This window comes from Tauraco erythrolophus, chromosome 1 (assembly GCF_009769465.1).
Source record: "Tauraco erythrolophus isolate bTauEry1 chromosome 1, bTauEry1.pri, whole genome shotgun sequence".
Taxonomy (NCBI): domain Eukaryota; kingdom Metazoa; phylum Chordata; class Aves; order Musophagiformes; family Musophagidae; genus Tauraco; species Tauraco erythrolophus.
Window position 1 is genome coordinate 119,296,311 of NC_141465.1, and position 27,785 is coordinate 119,324,095.

Consider the following 27,785-nt stretch of genomic DNA (forward strand, 5'->3'; position numbering starts at 1 on the left):
AAACCTCAAATTTGGTACAAACCAGTCATTCTGATGTTTTGCTGTGACTTTGAAAATTCCAAAGAGAATGACTTGGATTTCATATTTGCTTTATTTACCTGAAGATCTCTCATGAAATTATTCAAAATAATAGCATTAGCAGCAGCAGCAGTAGTAGTAAGGAAAAAATATATATGTACGTATGTGTTTTGATGAATACTGTAGTAGTACTAATAATACAAATAAACAGATATATGCACATATGTAGTTTGATGAATCCCTTTTAAAATGAAGTAGCATGGAAATGCTTGAAGCATGTCAAGATTTTCTTTTGATGAGCTTGAGTTTCCTGATAATTTAAAAGATGACTGGAGAGTCATAGCTTGTCAGGAAAAAGTAAGCCAAAATAAATTGTCTTTATAATATTCTTCAGTACAAAATGCTCTAGGGAGCATACAACATTTAAAAACCTGATGCCTTTTCCTGATGATACTTTCATCACAAAACGATAGAATTTTCTTGCAACTATTTTAAATTAATTATTTTTAAAATAATGAGATAATTGGTGGGCTATCGTTTTTGAGAGCTAATAGTAAAGTGGCTCCTTTGTTATGCACAACTAGTCTTATAAGCGATATTAATTATGTCACGTTGTACAATTACTTCCTATTTAAATGGTGAAGTAAGATATCAGGAATGAATAATATTTCATATCCAGTGCTATGATGGGCACCTAGCAGGTCGAAAATGAGGAGGAGTAAAATTGAGGAAAAATAGTATCTTAAAAAAAAGATATTGTTAATTAAACTATACTGTATTTCCCTAATCTTATGATTTTTTTTATTATTCTTTCATAGCCTCAGACCATTCGTCAAACTCTTCAAAGGACACTGCAGTATTTTGAGCATCAAGTTATTGGGTAAGTGTTAATGTGAGGTAGTGAAAGGTGCATGGCAGTGTTTTCCTGTGTGCTTCCCAAGTTACAGTCTTGTTTGACAAGCTTTTTAGTTTTGCTCACAAATTCTTAGAGATGGACATTAATGATGAACTGCTGTCCCATCCTGCTTCCATGCAATACCATCAGAGCACTGCTCCATTGACAGTGATGTTTCCTGTATAAGGAGAATAGGGAATCTTTCTGTAAAAGTGTAAGATCTATTCTGATTTGCTTTTCACAGAGACAGCTGAGAATGCTGGAAGAGTTGTTTGTGCTACGACTTGAGGTCCAAATCTTGCAAAATCCTGCATCTGTGCTTGTTACATATGTGGCACTGTTACATACTTACAGGTTTTTGCAGAAGCAGGACTAAAAGCCATCTCCTAAGAGTTCGTTGAGGAAATTAATAGGTGACTGAGGTGTAAAAAGAAATAGCAACTATCATAATGAAAACCTAAGATGTTCTCCCATTGACTAAAATAATATCCTTTCAACCTTTTCCATACCCACACAAGTATTTTCCTCACCTATGTATTTTGTCACAGACAACTTACTTTTCCTAACAGAGTCAGAATACAACGGCCGCGTGTCTGTAGCCATTCAATGGCTGTGCCATGTGACAAATGAAGAACGATGTCCTCTGAATTTAATTACATAGATGTAAGGGAATTGTTTTTCAAGCTGCGTTCAGAGTCTTTGTAGAATTTACGACGTAAGTGTCGAAGCTCCGTGCGCTGGAGGGAATTGTCCTTGCCTGTTTCTCAATGTTTGGTTAAAATTCACAGGGAGCCCTGGCTTGGTGGTTGATACCTGCAATATTAGCAGTCTGGCTGGCACCCGAGGGCAGCGAGGAGGCCAGTCTCGGCAGGTCATGGTGATGTCCTCTGTGGGACAGGCAGAAGGAGAAGCCTTCTGGCTCCTAATTTTCTCAGTTGCTGAAAATGTTACTTGAAGTCTGATGTTAGGAGAATTCAGAGGATGAGATGGTGACTTGAGGAAAATGTGTGCAATAACAATGTGGCTTTTTATTTATGGCCACATGTAGCTTAGATGTACTTTTTTTAATGGACAAAGTTGAAAACTGGGACACTCTGAAAACCTGTCATCCCTGTAGTTACAATACACTGTCTCAGCTTTTTGGACATCAGTATGAATTTGTTGAGGTAGCACCAGTCTTTAGTGACTAGTCTTTCTTGCTCTGTGATCTTTATTGTTGGTACACACTGTGGTGGGTTGACCTTGGCCAGCTGACTGACCCCCACCCAGCCACTCTGCTCTCTCGCTTCCCCTCCTCAGCAGGACAGGAGGGAAAATAAGATGAACGAAGCTTGTAGGTCGAGATAGATACTCCTGACTCCTTTACCTCCTCTTGCCCCGAGTGGCACAGGGGAATGGGAATGGAGGTTGTGGTCAGTCCACAGCAGCTCCTCTCAGCTGTCCTTCCTCCTCACGGTTTTCCCCTGCTCTTCATGGGCTGTACATGGGCTGCAGCTTCTTTCAGGGCACATCCGCCTGCTCCAGCATGGGGTCCTCCACAGGCTGCGGTGTGAGTGTCTGCTCCATTGTGGTCCTCCATGGACAATCTGCTTCCCCATGGTCTTCTCCAGGGGCTGCAGGCTTCTCACAGCATCCCCTGCATCCCCCCCCGCCAGCACCTGGGCGTTGACACCTGATACAACACAAATGTTCATCAAGTCTCCCGTCCTGGTCAAGACCAGAGGCGTGGAGTGGCTGTGGTGTTATTCAGGGAGTTGGTGACACTGGCTGAAGAGGCAGTGGGCTCGGGCCGGGTCTTTGGGCTCTGGGTCAGCTTGGACAGCGTGTCAGGACGTGGCCTCCTGCCAGGCCTGTGGCCGGGCATAGCTGGGGTCTGGGAAGTGGTACGGACCGCACAGCTCATTGCAGAGCCCACCAGCAGCCCTTTCCAGTGGGTTTCCCGTGTCTAATGCGAGTTCACTCTTCCCAATGCACTTTACTCCACATGAAGATCCAGTTTCCCCATTGCGAGGTATCCTGATGTGCAGCCCTGAATTATTTATAGTCCTTTTCCACACATGCTGGCAGCCCAGGTGCTGAGATTTTGCAGGCATTAACTGGATGAAGAGTCCAATCCTTAAACCTGCTATTCATGATTTATGAAGTATAAACAAAGTATGAAAGCATAACAAGACTGTTAATAAAATACTCACTAGATAAGCTGTTCTCTGTGCATTGAGCTAAATTGATCGTACGTTTTGCCAAGCACATTATCACTCTGCGGCAGTATTTTCTTCACTTGTATTCCCTCTTCTGTTGTCATTATCACCCGCATAAAGCTTTGTTTTGCACATAGTTTGAGTTTCTGTTCTGTTTCTGTTGAATTAAGGAAAAACAATCCAGCAAAGCTAAATCAAATAGAATAATTTAGATGGTAGCTGCTTTCATGCTGGTCAGACCATAGCTCTGTGCCTTTCATTAGTGGTGGGATTCCTTTTAATTTTTCTTTAATAGGTTATAGCACAAACTGGATTCTTGGTAGCGTAGTGAGTTGCAGCTTGACGTCCTTCTTTCTGCTGAGATCTTTTCAGAAGATAATACACAGAGAAAGCAAAGTTTTATACTTGCAGTGCTAATGTAATGTGCTGTGGAAGATTTATGCTGCTTATTAGATACTCACCATTGCCTCATAAACATCTTGCGTGGAGTTTACTGTACAGCTTTGTTATAGACAACACCCCAGTGGGAATGACGTGTTAAGACAGATGTCTGATACCCTTCTATTATGCTTCAGCCCTTTGGTGCTATTTTTTTCTATGTCTTCATTCTCATTACAGGTAATATTCCAGGTTCTAGTATAATACTTGATATACCCAGGCTACTAATGCAGTGTCACCTGTGTGTGATAATGCATGAATGGAAATGGGATGATGGAGGGGAGAAAAGGAAAGAAACAAAGGATGCTAAAGGTGTCCTTTACCACCACATCTGAAAGACATTTGTCAATCTTGCATTTGTATAAGGATATGCTATAACTTTTTTTAACTGTAGTTACAGGGATGCAGAGAAGAACTTTCACAATATATCCAACAGATGCTCCTATACAGACTGCTCTGGCAATGAAGAAACTGAAGATGTCTCAGGAATTCTCCAGTGTACGGCTAATGTACTTGGTATGTATTTTTTCAGTGAAATTTGTTTCCTTTCATTGGAAGGAAAGTTTACTGATCATCCTGCTACCAACAATGAACCAAGGAATTTTTCCTTCAACAAAGGAAGTTTAGGATGTAGGAAGCTACATATCAGTGTGCCATTACTACATTTGTCTCCTTTTGTACATGTATTTTGTGCCTTTGAGACAATCCAGACCGATTTTTCAGTGCAGTCAGTGGAGATGTATAGTGCAATACGCAGGTGAATGTCAGCGATTAGAAAAGTCTCAAAGGTTCAAATGGACTTGCATCTGTGCAGGCCTTGGTCTTAGAGTTATCTCAAGTGGTTTTATGGGGGTTCTGTAGAACAATATACACTCTGAATTGTCTATCGGCCTGGTGGATAGAGGGCCTGAGAAACATGGAGTGGGATGTACCTGAGACATGAAACATTCTGAAAACTTACATTCATATTAAAGAATACTTGCTGCAGTAAACTTTTAGAAATGTTGCATGTCAAGATGATGTCATCCATCACTGAAATGCAATTGTCTTAATAGATGTCAAAATTAGATAGCTGGTTATTTGCATCCATTCATACGATTCTTCAAGCTTATTCTCCTTCCCAAGCTGTTAGTAAGCTTTACTGCTTTTCAGTCAGACCTGTGTTGCTGATACAAATCTGTCATAAAAGGCAAAAAAAAAAAGATGCAGAACTTAACACTAAGAACTTAATTTTTGTCTGGGGTTGTTTTAACTGTTTCATTTCTATGAAACTGATCATCTTCCTTGTATTGGAGTAAACTTTACAGATTGAGCTTTAACCACTGGGCAAATGTCTGTTTTAGAGGGAACTGTAAGGAGGAAAAGTAGTAACTGCTTTTAAAGATAATTGTTTCAAAGCAGTAATTCCTGATTTATTTGTGACAGTCATTTGATGTTACACAGCTCTACTTCCAGGACTGTAACAATTGACAATAACTCTTTCAGTAAGTTCTAAAACATGAAGTGTTTTCGTATATTAATTGTATGCAATTCATAGAATCATAGAATCATAGAATGGTTAGGGTTGGAAGGGACCTTAAAGATCATCTAGTTGCAACCCCCCTGCCATGGGCAGGGAAACCCTCCACTACACCAGGTTGACCAAAGCCTCATCCAACCTGGCCTTGAACGCTTCCAGGAATGGGGCATCCACAACTTCTCTGGGCAACCTGTTCCACTGCCTCACCACCCTCAATGTAAAAAATTTCTTTCTTATATCTAATCGAAATCTCCCCTCTTTCAGTTTAAATCCATTGCCCCTTGTCCTATCACTACACGCCCCCGTAAAAAGTCCCTCTCCAGCTTTCCTGTAGGCCCCCTTTAGGTACTGTAAGACTGCAATAAGATGACCCAGAGCCTTCTCTTCTCCAGGCTGAACAACCCCAACTCTCTCAGCCTGTCTTCATAGGAGAGGTGCTCCAGCCCTTGGATCATCTTCGTGGCCCTCCTCTGGACTCGTTCCAGTAGCACCATGTCCTTCTTGTGTTGGGAACTCCAGAGCTGAACACAGTATTCCAGGTGGGGTCTCACGAGAGCAGAGTACAGGGGCAGAATCACTTCCCTCGACCTGCTGGCCACACTCCTTTTGATACAGCCCAGGATACGATTTGCTTTCTGGGCTGCCAGTGCACATTGCCGGCTCATGTTGAGCTTCTCATCCTCCAGCACTCCCAAGTCCTTCTCCTCAGGGCTGCTCTCGATCCATTCTGCCCATCCTGTACTTGTGCATGGGATTGCCCCGAGCCATGTGCAGGACCTTGCACTTGGCCTTGTTGAACTTCATGAGGTTCACACAGGCCCACCTCTCCAGCCTGTCAAGGTCCCTCTGGATGGCATCCCTTCCCTCCAGTGTGTCCACAACACCACACAACTTGGTGTCATCTGCAAACTTGCTGAGGGTGCACTCGATCCCACTGTCCATGTCTCCAACAAAGATGTTAAATAGCACTGGTCCCAGTACTGACCCCTGAGGAACACCACTCGTCACAGGCCTCCCGGTGGACATTGAACCGTTGACCGCAACTCTTTGAGTGCGACCATCCAGACAATTCCTTATCCACCGAGTGGTCCATCCATCAAAACCACGTCTTTCCAGTTTAGAGACAAGGATGTCGTGTGGGACAGTGTCAAATGCTTTGGATAAGTCCAGGTAGATGATGTCAGTTGCTCTTCCCCTATCCATTAATGCTATAACCTCATCATAGAAGGCCACCAAATTAGTCAGGCAGGATTTGCCCTTCGTGAAGCCATGTTGGCTGTCACCAGTCACCTCCTTGTTTTCTATGTGCCTTAGCATAGTTGCCAGGAGGATCTGCTCCATGATCTTGCTGGGCACAGAGGTGAGACTGACTGGCTTGTAGTTCCCTGGGTCTTCTTTTTTCCTCTTTTTAAAGATGGGGGCTATGTTTCCCCTTTTCCAGTCATTGGGAACTTCACCAGATTGCCACGACTTCTGAAATATGATGGATAGTGGCTTAGCAACTTCATCTGCCAGTTCCCTCAGGACCTGTGGATGCACCTCGTCTGGTCCCATGGACTTGTCCACCTTCAGGTTCTTTAGATGGTCTCGGTCCTGATCTTTTCCTACAACAGGTTCTTCATTCTCCCAGTCCCTGCCTTTGCCTTCTGTGACTTGGGCCATGCCGCTAGAGCTCTTGCCAGTGAAGACTGAGGCAAAGAAGTCATTGAGAACCTCAGCCTTCTCCATTTCCCGGGTAGCCAGGTCCCCCATTTCCTTCTGGAGAGGGCCTACATCTTCCCTAGATCTCTTTTTATCACTGACATGTCTATAGAAGTTTTTCTTGTTACCCTTGATGTGCCTGGCCAGATTTAACTCTATCAGGGCTTTGGCTTTCCTAACCTGATCTCTGGTTGCTCAGACAATTTCTCTGTATTCTTCCCAGGCTACCTGTCCTTGCTTCCACCCCGTATAGGCCTTCTTTTTGTGTCCGAGTTGGTCCAGGAGCTCCTCGTTCATCCATGCAGGCCTCCTGGTTTTCCCACCCGACTTTCTCTTTGTTGGGATGCACCACTCCTGAGCTTGGAGGAGGTGATCCTTGAATATTAACCGGCTTTCTTGGGCCCCTCTTTCCTCCAGGGCCTCATCCCATTGTACTCTAGCAAGGAGATCCCTGAAGAGGCCGAAGTCTGCTCTCCTGAAATCCAGGGTAGTGAGCCTGCTATGCACCCTCCTTGCTTCTCTAAGTATCTTGAATTCTGCCATTTCATGATCGCTGCAGCCAAGGCTGTCCTTGAGCGTCACGTTCCCCACTAGCCCTTCATTGTTGGTGAGAACAAGGTCCAGCAAAGCACCTCTCCTTGTTGATTCCTCTATCACTTGGAGAAGGAAGTTATCATCCATGCATTCCAGGAACCTCCTGGAATGCCTGTGCCTTGCTGTGTTGTCCTTCCAACAGATATCAGGGTGGTTGAAGTCCCCCATGAGGACCAGGGCTCGTGAACGTGAGGCAGCTCCTATCTGTCTGTAGAGGGCCTCATCCACCCAGTCCTCCTGGTCAGGTGGTCTGTAGCAGACTGCTACTCCTATGTCCCCTGTCCCTGCTCTCCCTTTAATCCTAACCTATAAGCTCTCAATTATTCCATCTACTAACAAGAAAGAAATACCAACATGATGACGTTGGTGAATGTGAGTTTATCAGAATTATGTGTGTTTCAGCTCAGTCCTGAGGTCAACTAGCCACCGCTCACCCACTTGCAGCACAGTGTCTCAACTGTTATAGCTGTCTTTGTGCCTGCTACTATCTAGCGTCAGCTGTGGAGCAGGAGCACTGTCATTTGCCATCTGCTGCTTTCATGGAAGTCTTCAAATGGAGAGCTTTTTCAGGGAAGGCCACTGGCGGGGGTGGCCAGCAAGAGGGACATGGGCCAGCAGTGAGTCCTGGCAGCAAAGGTGGCCAGTGGCAGCCTGGGCTGTATGAACAGGAGCAGAGATACAGATTGAAGGGACTCATTATGCCCTTTTACTCAGTACTTGTTGGACCACATCTGGACTACTGAATCCAATATTGGGAGCTCAAAACCATGGAGAAGCTGATAAACTGGAGGGAATTCAGTTGAAGCCACCAAGATGATGGGGGCTGGAGCACCTGCCCTGTGAGAAGAGGCTGGGCGAGCTGGGCTTGCTCCGCCTGGAGCAGAGGTGGCTTCTCTGGGGCTCTACTTTTTGTAATATCTAAACTCTTTGCTCTTTCATTGGTCTCAGTAGAATGCTGAAGTTGGAGTGGAAGGCACAAAAGATGGCATTCTGGTTCATAATAAGTTTCCTTTGAGCTGGTAATATGAAGGATAAACCTGTGACGTTTTTATGAGGTTATGCAGTTAGAGAGACTTTCTTCAACAGGAGGCACAACATTGAAATCTGACCTTGTATGATAATTAAAGATGTAATTAACCTTCCATGTCAGGGGAACATGCTAAGGAGATATTCTGCCCACACTGCGGTCTGAACCATTGTATTCTGCTGACTTAAAATCCTTCTGCAGGTATATGCATTGCATGTCTGTCTTTTCTCAAACTGTTAAAGAGGCTTGGTATGCTCTGTGAAACAGCTAACGTTCTAGTTGAGAGATGACTGTTCCACTGACATTCAAAATGTTTTTTTTTTTGTGTAAAGTGCCTTATTCTGCAAGATGCTAGGCGCTGTCAGGGAGATTCTGAGTGCCTCTAAATGCTGCTGGGAAGAGACAGTACTTGGTGCTTTACACATTTGGTCATGGAGAGAATTTAGAACAAATTAAATTGTAAATATGTACAGTATTGGTTACCATGGGTTTTTTTTGTGTTTGCATTTTTAAATAACTGAATGCTAACTCTCAGAAACAAATGCTGTGACTGATAAGGCAGGACTCATGAAAAGTAAAGACTTTTCATTTTATCATGTGCATATTAATATTATAAAAAAAACCAAATTAGATATTCACTTATCTTATTTCACCAGAGTACTTATTTCACCATGACACAAAGTATATGTTCTAAGAAATAGTTATGAATACTTGTTCATCTTCAGAGTGCTTTTAAATCAGTATGTTAGTCCTGGTCCCTTAGCATGGCTGAGTAGTGTGCAGCCTGTTTTTTCAGTGGTATCCTCACAGTGTATGTGTGTCAGGGGCAGATAGGATTGTAGGGATCACATTATTGGAGTAATGTCTAGGTAGTCTAGGTATTACTATCTTGGGGAATTACTAAAGTGTACTTTGTTGAAAATAAGTTTGCAGATACTATTGGAAAAGCTCACCTTTTAAAGAATGCATTTGAGTTCATAGCAAAAAAAATTTCACTCTGAGCAAAACACTGAGGTAATTTAAAAGTGGTACTTCTTTCCCTCTCCTTATCTGGGACAGGAACATAAGTAAATGAGCAGTAAAACCAGCTTCTTAATTTTAATTGTAGCTCCTATCATAACAGGTAAATAATTAATGGAGGCTGTGTAATTAATTCTCATATATGCAGTTATTGTTCTGGTTGAATGAGGATTAGTGAGAGCCACTTCTGTGCAAGAAGAATGTAACCACTGGGGTGTGTATCTGGAGCAATTGGCATTGCTGAGACAGGAGACAAGAGTGAATCTGACTGTGATGGAGGATAGAGGAACCGTTGAACCAAATCTGGCTCTCAGTTTATTTATATGAGCGGTAACAGGGACTTGCTGTCTAGGGCTAGAAGAAAGTGTTTTCTTAAGGGTGCTTGGAAGCAGCCTCCTACTCTCTTACCTTAGATAATGCCAACATGATTCACCTCTCCTGACCCTCTGACTGCCTCTAAATTAGTCATTCGGCATTCCTTATTCATCAGAAGGCAGCTAACGCCGAGATCGTTAGTAAGCTTGGAAGATTGTGAGCAGATGCTTCACACCGTGGTCCTGGTGCTTATGCTGCTTACAGCAAAGTGCTGGCTGCGAGCTGTATGCTCAGCTCGATGCATGTGATTTATCATGTATGAATACTGGAATTTTCCTCCTGTCAAGTCATCACTGAAGTGTGACACCATCTTCCTGCAGTGGAAGGACCTGATTCTCCTCATCTCCTCACGGAGTTGCCCCTGCTACAACTCTAGACATCAATAGAACTTTTCCTTCTTTAATCCTCTGTAATTAAGGGAGCCATGTCCACCATGCTCACATGCTGTAAACAGTGTTTGATAACAGATCAATGGCACAGCTTTCCTTTGTGGTGACAGCTTCCGAGGCTGAATATTTAATTTAACTTTGTATCTTTTTCGAAATAGTCCAGACAGCTTTATGATGGACTCTGCTTTCTTTAACTGGCGTGTGCACATTTTACAGTGCCCCTTATAAGCATATTATCCAAAGGGAAAACAAGTGACAATATGTTGGAAGTTAGGAAAAAGAGAAATCCTGGCTTCTAAAGGGAGCCTTTCCTAGTTGAAAATAAAGTATTTCAAAGAATAAGCAGTGACATATTTTATCCTGTGGACACAGATAATGCTTTTAGCTGGCTAGCTAAGCGGTATTCAGAGCAGATCAGTGGTGTTAGTCTGAAATTATTTTAGAAATAATGATAAGAAAAGGATTCCTATGAGGAATTATATTATGTGGATGACTGTCACATTTCTTTATTAGGTGACTATGAATGTATACTGAGGTGTGTTAGAGAGAAAGATTGCATCTGAAGAGATTTCTTGTTTGACCTTGGACAAGTTTTTATTCCTTCTGTGCCTCAATTTCCCGTCTGTATAATGGCGATAACAGCTTTTTTTTTGTTTAATCCTTTAAAGCACGTCAGTGCTGTCCAGATTTTAACGTTCTCAAAGCAAAGACGTTTTCATACCATTTGCACATTCAGCATTTTAAGCAATGACAGCCAAATCTTGTTTGAGACTGCTTTTGTCCTCATAATTTAAACTAATTTGATTTCAACTAAGATTAGAGTGTTCCTTTTGACTTAATCTCAGCTGGTCAGAATAAAGCAGAAGACTTCTAGGTAGCTCCAAATTAAAACTTTGGCAACAGGAAAATAAGGATGAAAACTTTTTTTGATTGTTAGTCTGTAATTCCTACTGTAAGGAATTTATTTTGGGACATAAAGCCTTCATGACCTGTCTCCTGCTTATCTTTTGGGCACATTTTCCAAGCAGGTCTGTGCTACTGAGCCTTAGAAAGCAATAGATAAATGCCCAGTTTTCATTTTTCAACCCCGCTGTGTACTTCTGATATATCCCATGATGTTCCGTATGTCCCAAATGCACAAACTAGATAAAAATTGTACAGCCTCCACCTCCTGTCCTCCAAACACTCTTTTCAAACACTGCACACAATTAAGGTAGCCTTTGTGGATGTGAACTGTTTTTCACTCTTACTTCAATCCTTCACAAGAAAGAAGAAAGGGAATTTAGTTAAGGGAGTTACCTGTTTTTCTTTCAGTGTCACCAGTATTTCCTTTGGAGCCTCTTTGCATCTTGCTGAGTAACTCTGTAATCTGTCATTGCTTTGATAGTAAAGCTAATGAAAAGTAACTTAAATTCATAAATACCTATAAAAAAACCTGTTGTGCAAAATTTGCAAAACACAAGTAGATGTTCATACCCAATCGGCATGGAAGACGTCGTCTTTGAAAGCCTGTTCGTGTAGCAGACTGCAATATTGAAATTGTATGTACTGCAGCACCACGTGATATACATACACTGTATGAATAACACTTACAACACCCGGGGTGCACAGCCTGAAGTTACAAATGCACTTGTATCAGATAGATAGCTATTTCAACAAGGAGGCCTGGAAAAATAGTTGCACCTATCTGACTTTCCATTGCTTAAGATACAGAAAACCATTCTCTTCCATTTTTTTTTGTTCAATAAATTAATTTGTAAAACAGAATTCTTTTTAATCTATTATAAAAATTTGGCTTCTGAAATCTTACTACAATTAACCTCATTTTCCTTAAAAAATGCAAGGCGTATGTCAATGGCTGCTAAGTCAACTCTGCATGTGGGCTTAAGTGTATTGCAAGAATGTTTCCTGTTAAGCATTCTTAACTTACCAGTCAGTAATAATCATGCTTGTCCTCTTGATTTTGCTTCTGAGTGATATGTGGACTTTACTTCTTTGTCATTTCTAAGTGAGTATCTTTCTGGGCATCTTCCATTTGGAGGATGATATGCCACAGTGGTGAGGATTCCTGAATTCCCTGGTGATAATTTATGTGGAATCCCAGCCCAGAGCCCTGTCCTGTCAGGAAGATAGATCATGTTTCTGGATTCAGCCTCCTCAAGACACTGAGGAAGAGGTGGAATACATCATTGGTGTAAGGGGTTAGAGAGCTCTTGCTCTGAGTGACATTTGCTCATCACCACCAGAGAGGGTTTGTGCTGTAGGCTGCTTTATATAGAGCCAATCACTTGCAGGGTGGTTCCTTCATTTAGTGCAAAGGGCATAATTCTCTAAAAGTTATTTGTTCTCTGTACATTTGTCAAAGTTGAAGATCTCTGCTTCCTCTATGAAACTAAGAAAATCTCAGCTCTTGCCCATATTCTGTAGTTAAAGAGGAATAGATTTGGGATCACTCTGGTAACTACTAAACAATAACAATACATCACTGCTGAGAAATACTACCTTTGAAGAGGCAAGAAATACACTAAAAAGGAGATGCTAGGACAAGTCTTAGCCTGTAGTGAGAATAGACCAGGTGATGTAATTGGAAGACATGGACAGGAGTTTGGCACACTGACTGCTTGGCAGGTGTCTGAAAACTGTAAATGTTTATGTATTTAAAATACATAAATTACTATCACTTTCCTTTTCCTTTGAGCTAAGAACTGCAGATAGTCATTAGGATGCAACTAATTTAGGATATACAGCCTGATTTATAATTAAAGTTGTTGGTTTACAAATGATGTAAAAGGAAATGTTACATGGCCCAGAGGACTGGCAATACTAATGGATTTTAATAATACTTGGAACTCTGTCCTAGGGGGTCCAAGCTATACACACAGGACTCCTATTATTTAGCAGATGTTACAACGCACTGGCAATACAAAAGTAATCTCAACAAAAATCACATAGTTAATGTGATTTCAAAACTGAGATGAATAGATCTAAATTAGAAAAGGACAAATGTTTATACCAAATGGCCTTAGACGCCCCACTCTTCTCAAATCAGAGCTCTTTATTGTTAGAAAGCGAATGAACTGCCGATAGTGAGCAGTTTGAAGTTATGATGTACAATAACATCTTGTAGAAGTCTGTTTCTAAAGTAGACGACATTCTGGGCATGATTCATTGACTAAACATAGGTGTTTGCCATTATTTTCGGTGCTGTGGGTTATCTTGTGTGGCCTCTGTCAAACCTTCAAAAATGGGTAGGTCTCCCCTAAGTCTTATACGCTGGTAGATGTAACTATCTGTTAGTCCTTTTGTAGATGGCTTGGATGCCTTGTGAAGACTCAGGTAGCATTGCATTTCTGTATTTAGTCAGCTGAGTTGAGCCCTTTATATATGTGAGGAATTATGAGAGGTGATTTTGCATTATAATGGAAAAAGTTTTTAGATTTCATTAAAATTTTATTCTTTCCAAGAAGTGAAGTTCTGCTTCCTGTGTCAATTCAAAGACATACGTGCTTATTTTAATGCAAAAGCAAATTAAAAAACTCTGTTCTTATTGCTGTTTGATCTCTAGAGTTAACATGAAACAAACTGGATCTGCCCTATTTTTAGGAATCACCAACCTAGTGATTGCCGTTTTCATTTATTAAACTCTGTGCAAATCTAAGAAGTGAGGTTTCCAAGATGTAATGAGGGAAACAAAATGATGATAGTCTTGCATCAGACAGCTTGGCTTTGCCTACAGAATTGGCTGCTACTGAAAGTGCTATATGGGGAAAAAAAAAAGAACATTGCCTGTTCTTAATAGCTCATCTGAGCTTCCTGTGTCAGCAGTTTGGAGCAGAATCTTTTACACATATGCTGAGCACAGGTGATCAGGTCCACACCAAGAGGTGGTAATTACAATGATATTTCTAAGCATCATTTATCAGAGGAGACCCTGAATTTAACAAGGTGTTGTGGTTTAGCCCAACAGGCTACTAAACACCACACAGCTGCTCGCTCACCCTCCCCCACCCTAAGGGAATGGGGAAGAGAATTAAAGGGAGAAAGAGGAGACTTGGGGGTTGAGATAAAAACAATTTAATAATAATAATATAAAATTAAAAGCAATAATGAGAATGATATATAAATATATATGTATAATGATAATAATATATACAAACAAGTGATGCACAGTGTAATTGCTGACCACCTGGTGACCAACTCCTGTCCTGTTCTGGCAAGTGATCCCAAAACAGATAAGTCCTGACACTGCAATCCCAGACTAGTGAAGAGGCCTGAAAAAAGGAGAGTGAGATGGCACTCTGAGAGTCCCAGAGTGAGAGCCCTCGCAAGAGCAAAGGTCCTTCTTTCCGGACAACCCTCATCTGTATACTGGGCATGACATTGCATGATATGGAATACTCCATTGGCCAATTTAGCCCTCAATCCTAAATCTAAGTTCAAATCATAAGGGAAGTGGTGGACCCTCTGTCCCGGCCATGCTCCCCCCCATCCTGTTGTGCTCCTGCACACTGACAAAACACGGGAAGATGAAAGGTCCTTGGTGTCTCAGTGCCAACTATAAACATCAGTGCGCTATCAGTGTTCTTCTCACAGCAAATCCCAGACTAAAACCAAAAGACAGAGCTCTTCTAGCTGCTAAAAAGAAAAAAATAACTGTCCTAGTCAAAACCAGGACACAAGGAAAGAAAATGCCTCATTAAAATTAGATAAAACAGATATTAGAGGTGAACAAGTGTGAGGAATTATTTTTAACAATAATTCTCATTTTTATTTTATGAATTCTTGGAAGATATACAGGCACTTGGAAGATATACATGGCACTGTAAGAGAAGTGTAGTACAAATTTTACAGTTGTATCAAAACCGTATGTCAAGGCATAAAATGACGTTTTTGTATTTATATAAAACCCACTAAAAATGGTAATGTAAAAACTCTATCTGGATTCCCAGGATGATACAAATTCACCATCATAATGAAGTAAGATCAAAGTCCTTTATACAGTAATTAGGTCCTGTACTAGGCTCACTTAAAAGCCAAATGATTCATCTGATGTACCTTCAGCATTAGCCTGTACACATCCAAACCTTTTTCATTGAGAGAATAAATGTTGCTTTCCTTACCATCTTAAATTATGCTTTGGAATTCTGAATTGCCATCTGGCTTTCTATCCAAAACATTATTTAAGGAAAAGATCTTATTCGTGCCAAAAATCTGCTGTTCCAAAAACATTTAACAGGTATTTGTTATAACTGAAGGTGGCAAATTCTGCTTTCATCCACAGTATGAGTTCTGGAATTGCATATTGAGTTGCCCCATCCCCTTAATATTTGACCTTTATGGATTCTTAATGGATATCCCAGAAAAAAGGCATTTTTCTATGCCAAAGAAATCAGACAGTGGCCACTCTGCAACCATTGTCTCCGTGATTTACTTTAAGGAAGAACTGGAGGGCTTGTAACTGCTTCTGCATGCTCTGCAAGTTAATGGATTACTTCGACATTTTTATAACATCATGCATCATCTATGTGTTTCTGAAGAGCCTATGACTTGTAATTTTCTTTATGGGAACAGATTCCTATCTAATTTCTCCACTTAGTAATGTACAAAATACTTAGAAATACTGTGTTAGTTCCTTGATGTTTTGTAGTAAGTTCACAGTTTACAGGAACTGCTGAAAAGAAAATGAAGGACCTTTTACTAGCATGTTATTACAGGATGAAGTCATCTATTTCTGCTCCAGTGCAGTGCAATACTTAATTTGTACTTTGACCTTAAAGTCAAAAAGACTTTAGTAGTTTTGAATCTGGCTCACAAGTATAAGATCTCTTCTCTAAATGTCTTTGAGACACATTTTCAAAGGATAATAGTAGACCTTATATAGTACTTTTGTTGTAGATCCCAAAGTGCTTTGTAATAGAGGCCCAGAGCAATATCTTCATTCTACGGTTACTTTGCCTCAATTTCCTTCTACAATGTGCATATTTACTTTCTCTCCACTATGGGCTAGAATAAAAATGACATTGTAAGAAAAAGCAACAAAAAGAAACTACTATTAGAGTTAAAACATGTGATTTGTCCTCTTGAAGAAGTGGATTAAGTGGTAGGAACACAGTAGATCACTTTCCAAGAGGAAAGTAAATTGAGAATGATGAACTTTAGAATTTCATTCAGTTTATTAGTAGAAGGTTGGTAAATAGCAGAAGCTCAAAATAGCAAATGGCTTAACTTGAGCAACAGCAGAAAAACCATCAAGCTTCAAGCCAAAAATTGACGTCTTCTTGGTGAGGTTTAGGAAGAAACTTCCTCGATAGGTACATTATACTTGTTTGCTTTAGAAAGTTGTTTGACTTTGTTTAATTTTCTCAGTATCTCATAGTGTCTATTATTAAAGAGAAAATTCCTGACTAAGACAGACCAGCAGTTTGGTTGAGCTTGGGCATATCAATTTTTCTGTTCTGAGCTAAGCTAGTTTTCTGCTGGTACTGTGTGCGACTCAATTCAAAGCAAAAAATGTTTTTTAAAGTAGTGACACGTCCTTGAGCCAGGTCACTGACCTGGATTTCATATTATAATTCACGTTGCTCAGAGTCAGTACATTGCATCCAGATTGAACAGCCATTCCTCCAGAGTGGTCCAGACCAATCTAAAACAATCAGTCAAACACCTTAATAATAATTTCTTAGCTCCTTGCTATTAATATCCAGTTATGATGACGTTATTGGTATGGGTTAGAATTTAGTTCTTTTTGGGTAATAGTGGGTATTTTTACAGAAGATGTTACAATATTATGTTATGCAGACATAGTGGTAATGAGTCAGGAGTTGGCACACTGTCTTCTGAGTCAGGATATTAGGGGGCATTGTGTACCAGAGGTACTTTCTTTTGGCTTAGCTGCAGATCTGACCATCTGTGGTCATAAAAGATCCTGGGAATATTTTTGTAATAACCTACTTTAGTGACCAAATTTGATGATGAGTAATGGCATTTGAATGAACTTTCCCAAATTATTACTATTACTTCTTTTAAAAAATATGCTGTGTCATGTTGTCATGTTGTCCTGTTTATATATGTAATTTTATGCATTTTAATCTGCTTTTAATCATATCAAAGGTCCAAACAAAACTATCGTTGTAGATAGTTTGCAAAGCTGTGGAACACTGAGATCCCATGTGAATATTGATTGTTATAACTGTGTCTGTGTGCATAGACAATTCAGATGCTGCCGTGAGATGATCAAAGGTTATTGTCTGCAGACAATAGATGCATGACCTCTTCTGCCCCATGTTATACCTCTTGGGCATGAAAGTCACTAATCACACTGTTCTTCAAAATTTAAAAGCCTACAAGCAATCTAAACAAACAATGATCCACTGGGATCTTACTGATGTTATAAATCATGCTGAATACATATTAAAATAAAGGACCTCTTGTGCTCTTAGGGAATAAATAACTGCCCTTCATTTCTATTAAAATTCAAGATAAATTTTAAGGTGTTTGACTAGTTGACTAAAAAGTGATTAGATTTTATTTCAATACAATGGAGAAACTATGTTCTTAATTTCTGTATTAATTTTCTTTGAAAACTCTTGCTGGATATTTGTAATTCACATACAGCTGATTCGTACTTCCTTTTCTTCTATTAGAAGCAATACAAACATATGTGATTAATTTTGTAACTCTACTGTGTGGTATAGGGATGAAACTTAACAGAGTATGTCTTCCTTAAAATAAGACAGAGGAAAATGCTTAATAACCATCTCAAAATTATTTTTTCTAGGTTCTCCTTAAAATGGTAAATAATAAACTGGAGTAGGATTGATACACATTTGAATCCAGGGGCTTCCATCACTAATATTTTTTCATCCCTTCAGCAATGCCAGCCTTATCACCTCTGTAAATCAAAACCTTTTGAATTTCTGTGAGGAAGACTCGAAGTTACATTATGAGATATCACAGAGCTGTCCTCTCTACTAGCAGTTTAGATTGCTCTGTGAGGCAGGGCTTTTTTTAAGGATGGGTGGTGGCTAAAATAGAAAGGCTTTGCTTTGCTTCGCAAGCAACAAAAAAAGAAGTAATTATTCCTTTGTATCTGCTGGCACAGCCCAATAGTTGTAATGAGAAAGGTATTTTGTCTGAAAAAAACCCTAAACCCCCCAACCCTCCTCCCCCAGTTACTAAAGTGTCATCTGACTGCGTATTGAAAGCTATAGGCCTGACTTTGAGTCCCAGTAGCTTATTCTTCAAGCTGGTAAGAGCTGGATCCCTCACAGAGGGGCTATAAAAGCAGAAGCCTTGTTTGTGGCGGGGTCAACAATGAAAGGGATGCACCCGTGGCTGGGTGCATTCATAGGGCAGATGGCATGTGGCGTGCAAAAGTCGAGGAAGTTACAGTGTATTCTGGCTTTCAGCAGGGAAAAGGAGACAGGCAAGTGTAAATCCCACAAGTAGCTGGCTGGGACAGCGAGCTGAAATCACGAGGACTTAAAATGACAGGCAAAAATGGCTTGTAGTGTTATGCCCAACCTCCAGAGAAAACGGAAGCCCTATGAGTAGGTATCCGGTGAAAAAGCCACTCTCACTGACTTGGAAAAATACTGGGCAAATAGGGAACAAAGGGAAAATGTGACACAGTAGCAATACTATGTTACTGATATCAGTATCTCATTGTCCTTTAGGTTTGAAGTTTGAGGAAATGCAAGAAAAGTTTGGGGAGGAATTCTTCAATATCTGCTTTGATGAGAACGAAAGAGTTCTTCGAGCTGTAGGTGGGACCCTTCAAGACTTCTTCAATGGCTTTGATGCTTTGCTGGAGCACATTAGAACTTCATTTGGAAGACAGGCCACCCTGGAATCCCCTTCTTTCCTATGCAAAGAGCTCCCTGGAGGCAATCTCATGCTTCATTACTTTCACCCACATCAGATTGTGGGATTTGCAATGGTAGGAATGATAAAGGCAGCAGCAAAGAAGATTTACCGCTTGGAAGTGGAAGTAGAACAGGTCACTAATGATAAGTTGTGTTCAGAGGGGACGAACCCAGGCAACTGCAGCTGTCTGACTTTCCTTATCAAAGAACATGAAAATGCAAATATCGCAAAAGCACTTCCATCGGGAACTTCCCAGTCCCCGTTAGACCTGAGGATTAGCATCAGCACCTTCTGCAGAGCTTTCCCCTTTCATCTGATGTTTGATCCAAACATGCTGGTTCTTCAGCTTGGAGAAGGTCTTAGGAAGCAGCTCAGATGTGATACTCATAAAACCCTGAAATTCCAAGACTGCTTCGACATAGTTTCTCCTAAAATCAGTGCCACATTCGAACGAGTTCTCCTGAGATTATCTACTCCCTTTGTCATTCGGACCAAGCTTGAGGATTCTGGCTCTGAAAATAAAGATAAGGTAAGAACATTAATTTGGAATGGGATGTGTGTATATGTGTGCGATGGGAGAGGATTATTTATTAATTATAATTAAGAGAAGCAGCTCAAGTCCTGTGTACTCTGGAAAGCTCACTTACGCCTTGCAAACAGGGGCTAAGTGGGGCCTTACAGGAAAGCTGGAGAGGGACTTTTTACAAGGGTGTGTAGTGATAGGACAAGGGGCAATGGATTTAAACTGAAAGAGGGCAGATTTAGGTTAGATATAAGAAAGAAATTCTTTACATTGAGGGTGGTGAGGTACTGGAACAGGTTGCCCAGAGAAGTTGTGGATGCCCCATCCCTGGAGGTGTTCAAGGCCAGGTTGGATGAGGCTTTGAGCAACCTGGTGTAGTGGAGGATTTCCCTGCCCATGGCAGGGGGGTTGAAACTAGATGATCTTTGAGGTCCCTTCCAACCCTAACCATTCTATGATTCTATGATTCTAAGTGGTATTCCCCAGCCAAGCGAATATTTTCCTTAATTATTTATAAGCTTTGTCTGTGCTGTTGTACTAAATCGTGACATGGCCATTCAGAAGATTCTGCACTGTGGAGTTGAATAGTGCAGTTTAAATCAGAAGGGTGAGGAATTTTACAAAATGCCCATATCTTATGCTGAATTTCACTGCAGCTATATTATGATAACAATAATAGTTATTAAGACATTTACTAGGGAATAGTTTTCAGTATGTTTTCTGAAAGACTCTCACTGCAGGATTCACACTGCCACTTTATTATATGTTTCCTATTTCAAAACGCTGCTTTCCTCTGTGTTTCTTCTTATCTCTCACCCTGCACTCAAGGGAACCAGAGTAATTGGTACCAAGTATCACTTATGCCAGTTTTAATGCTTTGCAGTCATTTAACTAGGCATTTGTCCTCCTACACTGCCTCTTCCCTCAGTGTTTTAGAAGAGAGCTACCTTAACTAGTGCGCCCTATGTTGAGTTCAGTGCATCCCAAGCGAGTAAGGTGAGAACATGTTTTCTAGAGAGGACCTCTCCAAAGGTTGGATGGAGTTTGTCTCCTTGCATATCCTTGAATTATGGGAAGCCTTTTTGGTGTGAAGTTGGGTTCCAGCTTTATGCACCAAATTACTTGTCGCTCCAAAGCCTGTGTGTGGGTGCCTTGAAAATACTGCTGCCCTAAGTGAAGGGATTACTGATTTTCAGAGTTTTTAAGAGATAGCATCCAAGAATAGTCAATCTCAGTCACACTGGATATTTAGACACCTCAGTTCTGCCTGTGGGTGCCACATTTACAGTTTAGGTGGTCTGGATATCGCTTGAGACACTCCACCTCTGTTTTGCTACCTGCAGTGGGCCAGAGTTTCAGAAAGACTCCCATGGTAACTACATAGTGAGTTCTGGGTTCTTTTCAAAACACAGCCACTTCTGACAGCAACAGTGTTTCCAGCTCCTTTTTGGCGCTGCTCTTTGGCACCAATAAACATGTTTCTGCTGCATTTTCCCCTGGAAACAACGCGTTCCCTCAAGAGACTCAGCAAACTGGTGCTTCTCATTTTGTACAAATTGATGTAATTCAACTTACTGAAAACCAAAAGGGAGTTTATTTTTCAGGATCTGTCCTCAAAGTCACCCTAGTCTTTAATTATGAAAAGGAAATGTGTGAAAAGTTTGGAGGTGTTGGCTCTGAGCTACCTTTTGGCACAATCATTTTTCCTTTGAAAGAGGCTTGTGCCGTGCTCCTTGCCCCCTGGGAGCCTGCCCATCCCTCTCTGGCACCTTCCCCTGCCCTGGGGCAGACTCACAGCCCTTCACCCATCTTCTGCTCTTCATGACTGCTGTAAATCACTCTGAAGAGGAAGAATGTTTCAGGGATTGGGGGGAGGCTTTTAAAACTTTCTTTCCTATCTAATTACAAGTTAAGCCATAAAACATTTTCATACCTGGGAAGGTTTCATATGCTTGTGGCTTGCTTATAGGAGAGGTGGCAGAGAGTGGAGCTTGCTGGAGGCAGGTTTTAGTAGCCAGTTTGGGAAGCCACTCTGATTTCAAAAGTTTGTTCTGTACCATCGAGCTGTGCAGCTCTGAGAGTGTCCTTGCATCGTTGCTGTGGGTAATGAATCAAATCAGCAGTGGGCTCAGCTGCCACTCAGGAGAGTGAGTGACCCTCTCTGTCTTAAAGTCTTACATAGAGTAAGTAAGTGTCAGCACGAGGACTGTGGCAGCAATTCTGATTTTCTTGAGAGGCTGATGAAGGGAAATGGCAGTAAAGGAAATCCTTTGTCAGCAGTTAAGAGAAAAATCATGTCTTGAACAGTAAGGTGTAAATGAGAGAGAAAAGGGTGATGGTGAAGTACAAGAGACCTGAGGTAAATGTTGTGCTGCAGGCGTGGGAATTAATTTGAGAATGCCAATTTAGCTGAAGAAGTATTTTCTTTTTGTTTTATAAGCACTTTCCAAAAGTTTCTGTTTGTGAGTAGTTAAATGAATCTTTGTGGGTAGTTAAACGAAGCTCAGCATCTTATGCATTTTCCTACATATTCCCTTTTTTTTCAGAATGAAAAGTTGCACAGATTCAGAGGTTGTGATTGTCTTGCTTATGTAGATTTCGAGAGGAGACATGACAATACTGTTATGTCGTGCTCTCCTGGATAAAAAAATAGTCTGAGCCTTGGGAACTGCATGCTGTATTACTTTCCCAGAGCTCATGTCACCCATGTAGCTCATTTTGGAATTCTTTCCAATTTGGCAACACTTGTTTGGAGGGTGAGTATTGGGCAGGTAGATCAGTTCTGTAAGCATGACTCCGCTTAAAAGTCAGCAGTAACTGACTTACGTATTTCCCTATTTCTCTGTCACACACCTCTATTCAGTTCATAGTGAAATTGCATCCTACTTACAGCTATTTATCTTTTTTTAAAGAAAATTCTGACTCTGAAATAACCTAAACACTTTTCAGACTTGGTTACTTTAAATGGCAGTTGAAGGGATGCAACCCAGACAATTCTGCTGCAGTTTTGAAGCTGTTCAGATGTCTCAGTGGTTCCTCAAGAAGAAAAAAATGTTTTAAAAGGCTTTGTGATGAACAGAGGATCTTTCAGCCTCTCTTCAAAGCACTTTTATCTTCATTTCAATACATAAATTAGATCTTTTTTTCAGGCTTGCAGTGAGAAAGAATAACAGAACAGTTTTCATTTAGTCCTGACACCAGCTCTGAGTTCAGATGAAAGTAAGTCACAAATCATGCTCTTTCCCTAACTCAGCACCCAGAAGCAAATTAAAAAAAAACACCTGTGCTGACTTTCAGGGTGCTTAGTGCTTGTCCCATTTATGCAAAGACTCATTTGTGTGCTTCGATTTACTGGGATTTGAATGGCTGAAATAAATGGCTTGGCTTTATAACACTATCCTAAATTTCTGATGTAAGGCTTGTGAGGTCTGGGTGATAGGTAGCACTTCCTAGTCCTACCATGCGGAGATGGATGTACACCTTTGCAGAAGCCCAGCCTCATACATCAATACATCAATATCTCAGCAAAGTTTTGTTAGTTTTGTATATCACCAGCTCTTCCTGCGAGCTCTGAGCATTTGCAGGATCCCATTGTTGTAGGGACTAAACAGGAAAAAGAACTCCTCATCTGAAGAACATGGACTCTATAGCTTTAATCCCAATTTTCCACACCATCCGTACACCTGGGTCATAATCTAATGTTTTGATATTTGCTTGGCTGATATTTCAGTCTCTGTTATACATTGGACATGTGGACAATATGAGCATTTATTCTGCAAAATAGTAAGCAATTGTATAAATTTGTAAGGTCAGCAGTCTCACTGACTTGACTTGAATTTATCGTAAGTTTGCAACTAAACATACTTCTAAGTCTGTGGAGAATTAAGAACCAAAATGTACAAACTAATCCAGAATAAGGCAGGATGCGAAAGTTTACTTCCATCCTTTCTTCCCTCCCTCCTTCTGTCCTTTCGTTTTATTTTCTGCAGTGATCAAGTTATCCACATGGACCCTTTGGGTTTTTTCTTGATTATTCTGCACATTCAGAATTGTCTATGTGAACAATTATGGCTGTCTTTAGATCAGGTTTCCTAGTATAGATCCAGCTCTTTAGATGTATAGAAGCTGAACGTGATCGGCCTCTGAGTTTTCCAGTTTTTCCATACAGCTAAATTCTTGTTACTGCTTGTTGTTTATAGTATGGTACTACCCAGATGCTGAAGGGAGTATTAGGGCCCTGTCGCTCTACTTCTTGTAAAAACATTCTTTGTTTTTCACATTTCACACTAATTTTTATTCAATTTAATAATTTTTATCTTTTTTTTGGTGTGTTTTACCAGAGAGCTTCACTTGCATGCAATCACATTTTCCAAATTTTGAGTATTGTCTCTAAATAACAAGATCACAAATATTGCTCTTTCACTTCTCTAAGGAAGCTCATTCTGCACCTCTCTCTCTGGGAGCAATTATATATGACAACAATAAAAAATACATTTATTGTGGCGAATAACTACGTGGGATTGATTGCTTATAGCTTCATGCATGGTTAATACAACTCCACAAGAGTTTAATGAAGTTTAGTGGAATTATATATGGATTAAGATACAATTTAAATTGAGAGGACCAGGTCTTAACTTGTCTGCTGGAGTGCTCTGAAGTCCCTATCAAGCCCATCCATGAAGGTTCTGGTATGCAAGGGAGCTGATGGTTGTGCACTGAGATGCAAAGGGGCAGGAAGCCTCTTCCTCAAGGCACCGCACAGTCCTCGGTGGTGGGTCCCCTGGCCGAGCGACCGTCTGGGAAGCTCCACCACTCCCTCCCTCCAGGTGTTTGCACAAATCAGATGGGATGTTTGCACCTAAGTCTCTCCTTGACTCTTTCACCTGTGCAGAGGGTGCATTGACGTTACTGCTTCAGTGTTTTACTTGTGAGCACTGAACTGCTGAGACATGTATGGAGAGACATTGCTGTCTCCAATGTGAGCTTCTGCAGGACTTCTGCTTTCATGCTTTTCCAGCAGAAATCAGTTCCTTATCTCTGTGAGTCACCTGTTTTTAAGGCAGATCATCTTTTACTATGTCTGTCTGTCTATGCTATTTGTCTATGCTATTTGCTCCCCAATGGATATTACCTAGTTCTGCTGCCTCAATGACTTTGCCTTTCTTGAGCAGACTGATAGCTTCCCCCTCACCTTAATGGTGAGACCTTCCACAAGTCTTTCCTCTAGTTGCCACTAAGGCCACATTTCAACTTTTCATTGAATTCGTAGGAATTTTCCACTTTGTCTTTTTTTTCAGAGAACAAGACAAAATGCAGCAGTAAGTTGTGCAGGTGGGCTACCCTCCCACCATTTCTTGACCAGACAAGGGCTGAAAGCTCCTGATAGGTACTTCCTGAGTACAACTGACTATACTAATGAAAAAGACCATCCGTGACATGATGTAAATACTTGCCTCCTTGACATTACATTGAGATGACTGGAGGTGCTTCTCTTTTTAGCCGAATGGGAAGACAAGGACTGATTCTCCTGGTTTTCCTCTCTTGGCTAACATCCTTCTCCTGTGCCACTCCTGTGCCATCAGTGCTGGGCAGATCAAGAGGAGATGGGGCTGCCCTCGTGGTGACCCATCGTGTCCCTTGGGCCTTGATCCAGACCCAGTCCTCTTGGTCCATGGATTGACAGGATGGGCTCTGCCAGCACTGGTTTGTGGATGCTTTTCTGAAACTGTGACGTGGCATGCAGTTGGCAAAAAAGCTGGACGTGAATCATGAAAGAAATTATTTGGTTCCCTGCCAGATACTGTGCAGTTGTATTTTGCTTTTACTACTGCTCTCCTGCTCAGACTAGCAGCTCTTTTGCACCTTTGAAATAAATCAGTTTTTATAAGGATGCTCACTGGCCTTTGGCTCACTGTTAGGTCTGTGAACACTTTAATTTAGAGAACTTGTATAAGAATAAAGCTGGCACCTAAAATAGCATTACTGAAGGTGACCAGAATTTTTCTGGTGGAATGTATTGTCTTTGAATATGCCATTTTATTAAAATCACAACTTCCCCAGGAGTTCAGCAAATGTATTCTGGAAAATAATTTACTTTTATTGTGTTAAAATGTTTCATTCAACAATTTTAGATGTAAATTACCTTTTATTAGGAAAACGTTTTACATTATAAATTATAATACAACAGTGAAACAATATGAAACATTGGGTTTGGCAAAAAAAATCCTCTGAAAATGTTATATTGCAAGAAGTTCCAACTATCACATATAATTCAGATTTTCAAGAAACACCAACTCTTTAACGATAAAATGTCCAGCAAGATGGTAGTGTCAGTTTTTAATAGCTGTGCTAATTGTGCAGGCTGTCTGAGCCAGTGCCTCATCTATTGTCAGCGGAGAGAAGAGGTTTATGGTAGATGAGCTATACTGCACCAGCAGGAATTTGTCCCAGTGTACTGATTTAGATAAATGCAAAATAAATAAAAATAAACCAGTTCAAAGCCAAGATTAAAAAAAAAAAACTATTGAGAAAGTTAGATTCTTAAAGTGTATATACAGATATGTAGTAAATGGCCAGGTTTTTAAAAATCTGAGTAATAAACAACTATTCTTTTTAAAATGTAGACTGATTCAGTGGATGCTGGTGGAAATTTCCCCTGTTCATCTCATTGTTTTGTTTAACTGTGGAGTTATTAATCCGGTCCTTCTTCCATGGTATGAGGAAGTACCATTTCTAAGTCAAATATTTCCTTTCAGTCACTCAGCTGTGTATTTGCCATGTATGATCAGATCAAAAGTCTGTCCAGTCTAGCATGAAGATTCTCACAGTGACCAATGGACAATGCTTAATGAAAAATATAAGAACATGTTTAAGCCTGCAGTGCTCTTTTCTGTAATACACCCTCCCAGCTTTTAGCTCTCATGAAAGCACATCCTCTTACAGCAGCACCCAGGGTGTGACACCTGATAGTCCCCACAGGACCACTCCTCCATAATTTTCTCTAGCATCTTTTGAACCAGGGGAAGTTCATACTGTCAGCTTCTGTGGCATCCTTTGGATGTAAGGTCCACTGTTTACTAGAAACTGTGAAGACGAGACCTCTCTGGTTGGTGGACACTTTCGGCCAAACATGTGAGGACATTGTGTGCAGAGTGGCAAGGAAGCCTGTTTACCTATTGCTTCAGCAGAGCACTTTCCCATGGTTTTTATTGACCATTGGAAAGTGTAAAAATAACACTTTTTTACATCCGGGAAGTACATTGTTCCTTTTTTTCATACTGAGAGTCTATTCTTTATCTGCTACTTTTTATTTTTATTCTGGACCAACCAAATGAAATCAGCAGTCCTTTGACTGGCAGACTAATTTAATACCTACCACACACAATCTTGAAGTATCTTGCTTTTGCTCTGTAACTGTGTTTTTCCTCCTCTCCTAACAAATTCAAATGAAGTGGCCTGAAAGTCATTCAAGCATAAGGGACATCTGCCACTTATGATCTAGGAATTCTAATTTTTCCAAGAGCTGACTTATTCACAGTCAGTCAGCCTTTGACACTAAGCCCCCATTGCTTTGCAGGCTCCTGGAGCTCTGAAAATCAAATTCTGTCTTCTATTTCTGCTAATGCTAGTATCCCACCCGTTTGCTTGTCAAAATGTGTTTGGACTTTGATGGTTTTCAAGATGAATTGGATTGGCTGGCTTGACTGCTTCTAGAGACTGTGACGGGTTATAAGAAACAATAGATGACATGACTTTCTTATCTCACTAGCGGTTGTGCATCAGAGAACTTTAATAACACTGTGAAAGTGGCCTAGAATTATTAATATCTCTTCTTTAAGACAAGCCAATGAAAATATCATCTTTAAAATGTTTTCAGTGATAGGACTACTGAAAAGTTGTAACAATCTAAAGATAAAATACTTTTTTCTCTTTTTCATTAGATGAAAACTGTAGAAGCTGTTTGGATATTATTTTGTTGACTCAAGTGACTATTAAAACAATTTGACTCCATGGTGAACTCTCCCCTCTTGTGATTCATGTAGTTTTTTACGATAAGGAAGCTGCTTGCACATGAAAATGTCCGTCTTTCTCTATTTGATTGAAAGCTTTTGAATGGGTTTCTAAATTGCACTATGTCATAACTGGAACAAAAAAGCGCATTTCATTAATTTTTACCTTACATGAGAATGCTTAGGCACAACTCAGTTTGATTTTCAGGAATGC

At 40.6% G+C, this 27,785-nt stretch overlaps 1 protein-coding gene across 1 annotated transcript in view; it reads left to right on the plus strand.

Annotated features, from left to right (window-relative positions):
- Positions 1-27,785, plus strand: part of GUCY1A2 (guanylate cyclase 1 soluble subunit alpha 2) — a 170,742-nt gene that overhangs the window by 13,313 nt on the left and 129,644 nt on the right. Inside the window, exons 2-4 of the mRNA XM_086613623.1 lie at positions 837-898; positions 3,944-4,065; positions 18,850-19,568. Of these exons, the coding sequence (XP_086469749.1) occupies positions 837-898; positions 3,944-4,065; positions 18,850-19,568 (903 nt within the window). The remainder of the gene's footprint in view (positions 1-836; positions 899-3,943; positions 4,066-18,849; positions 19,569-27,785) is intronic.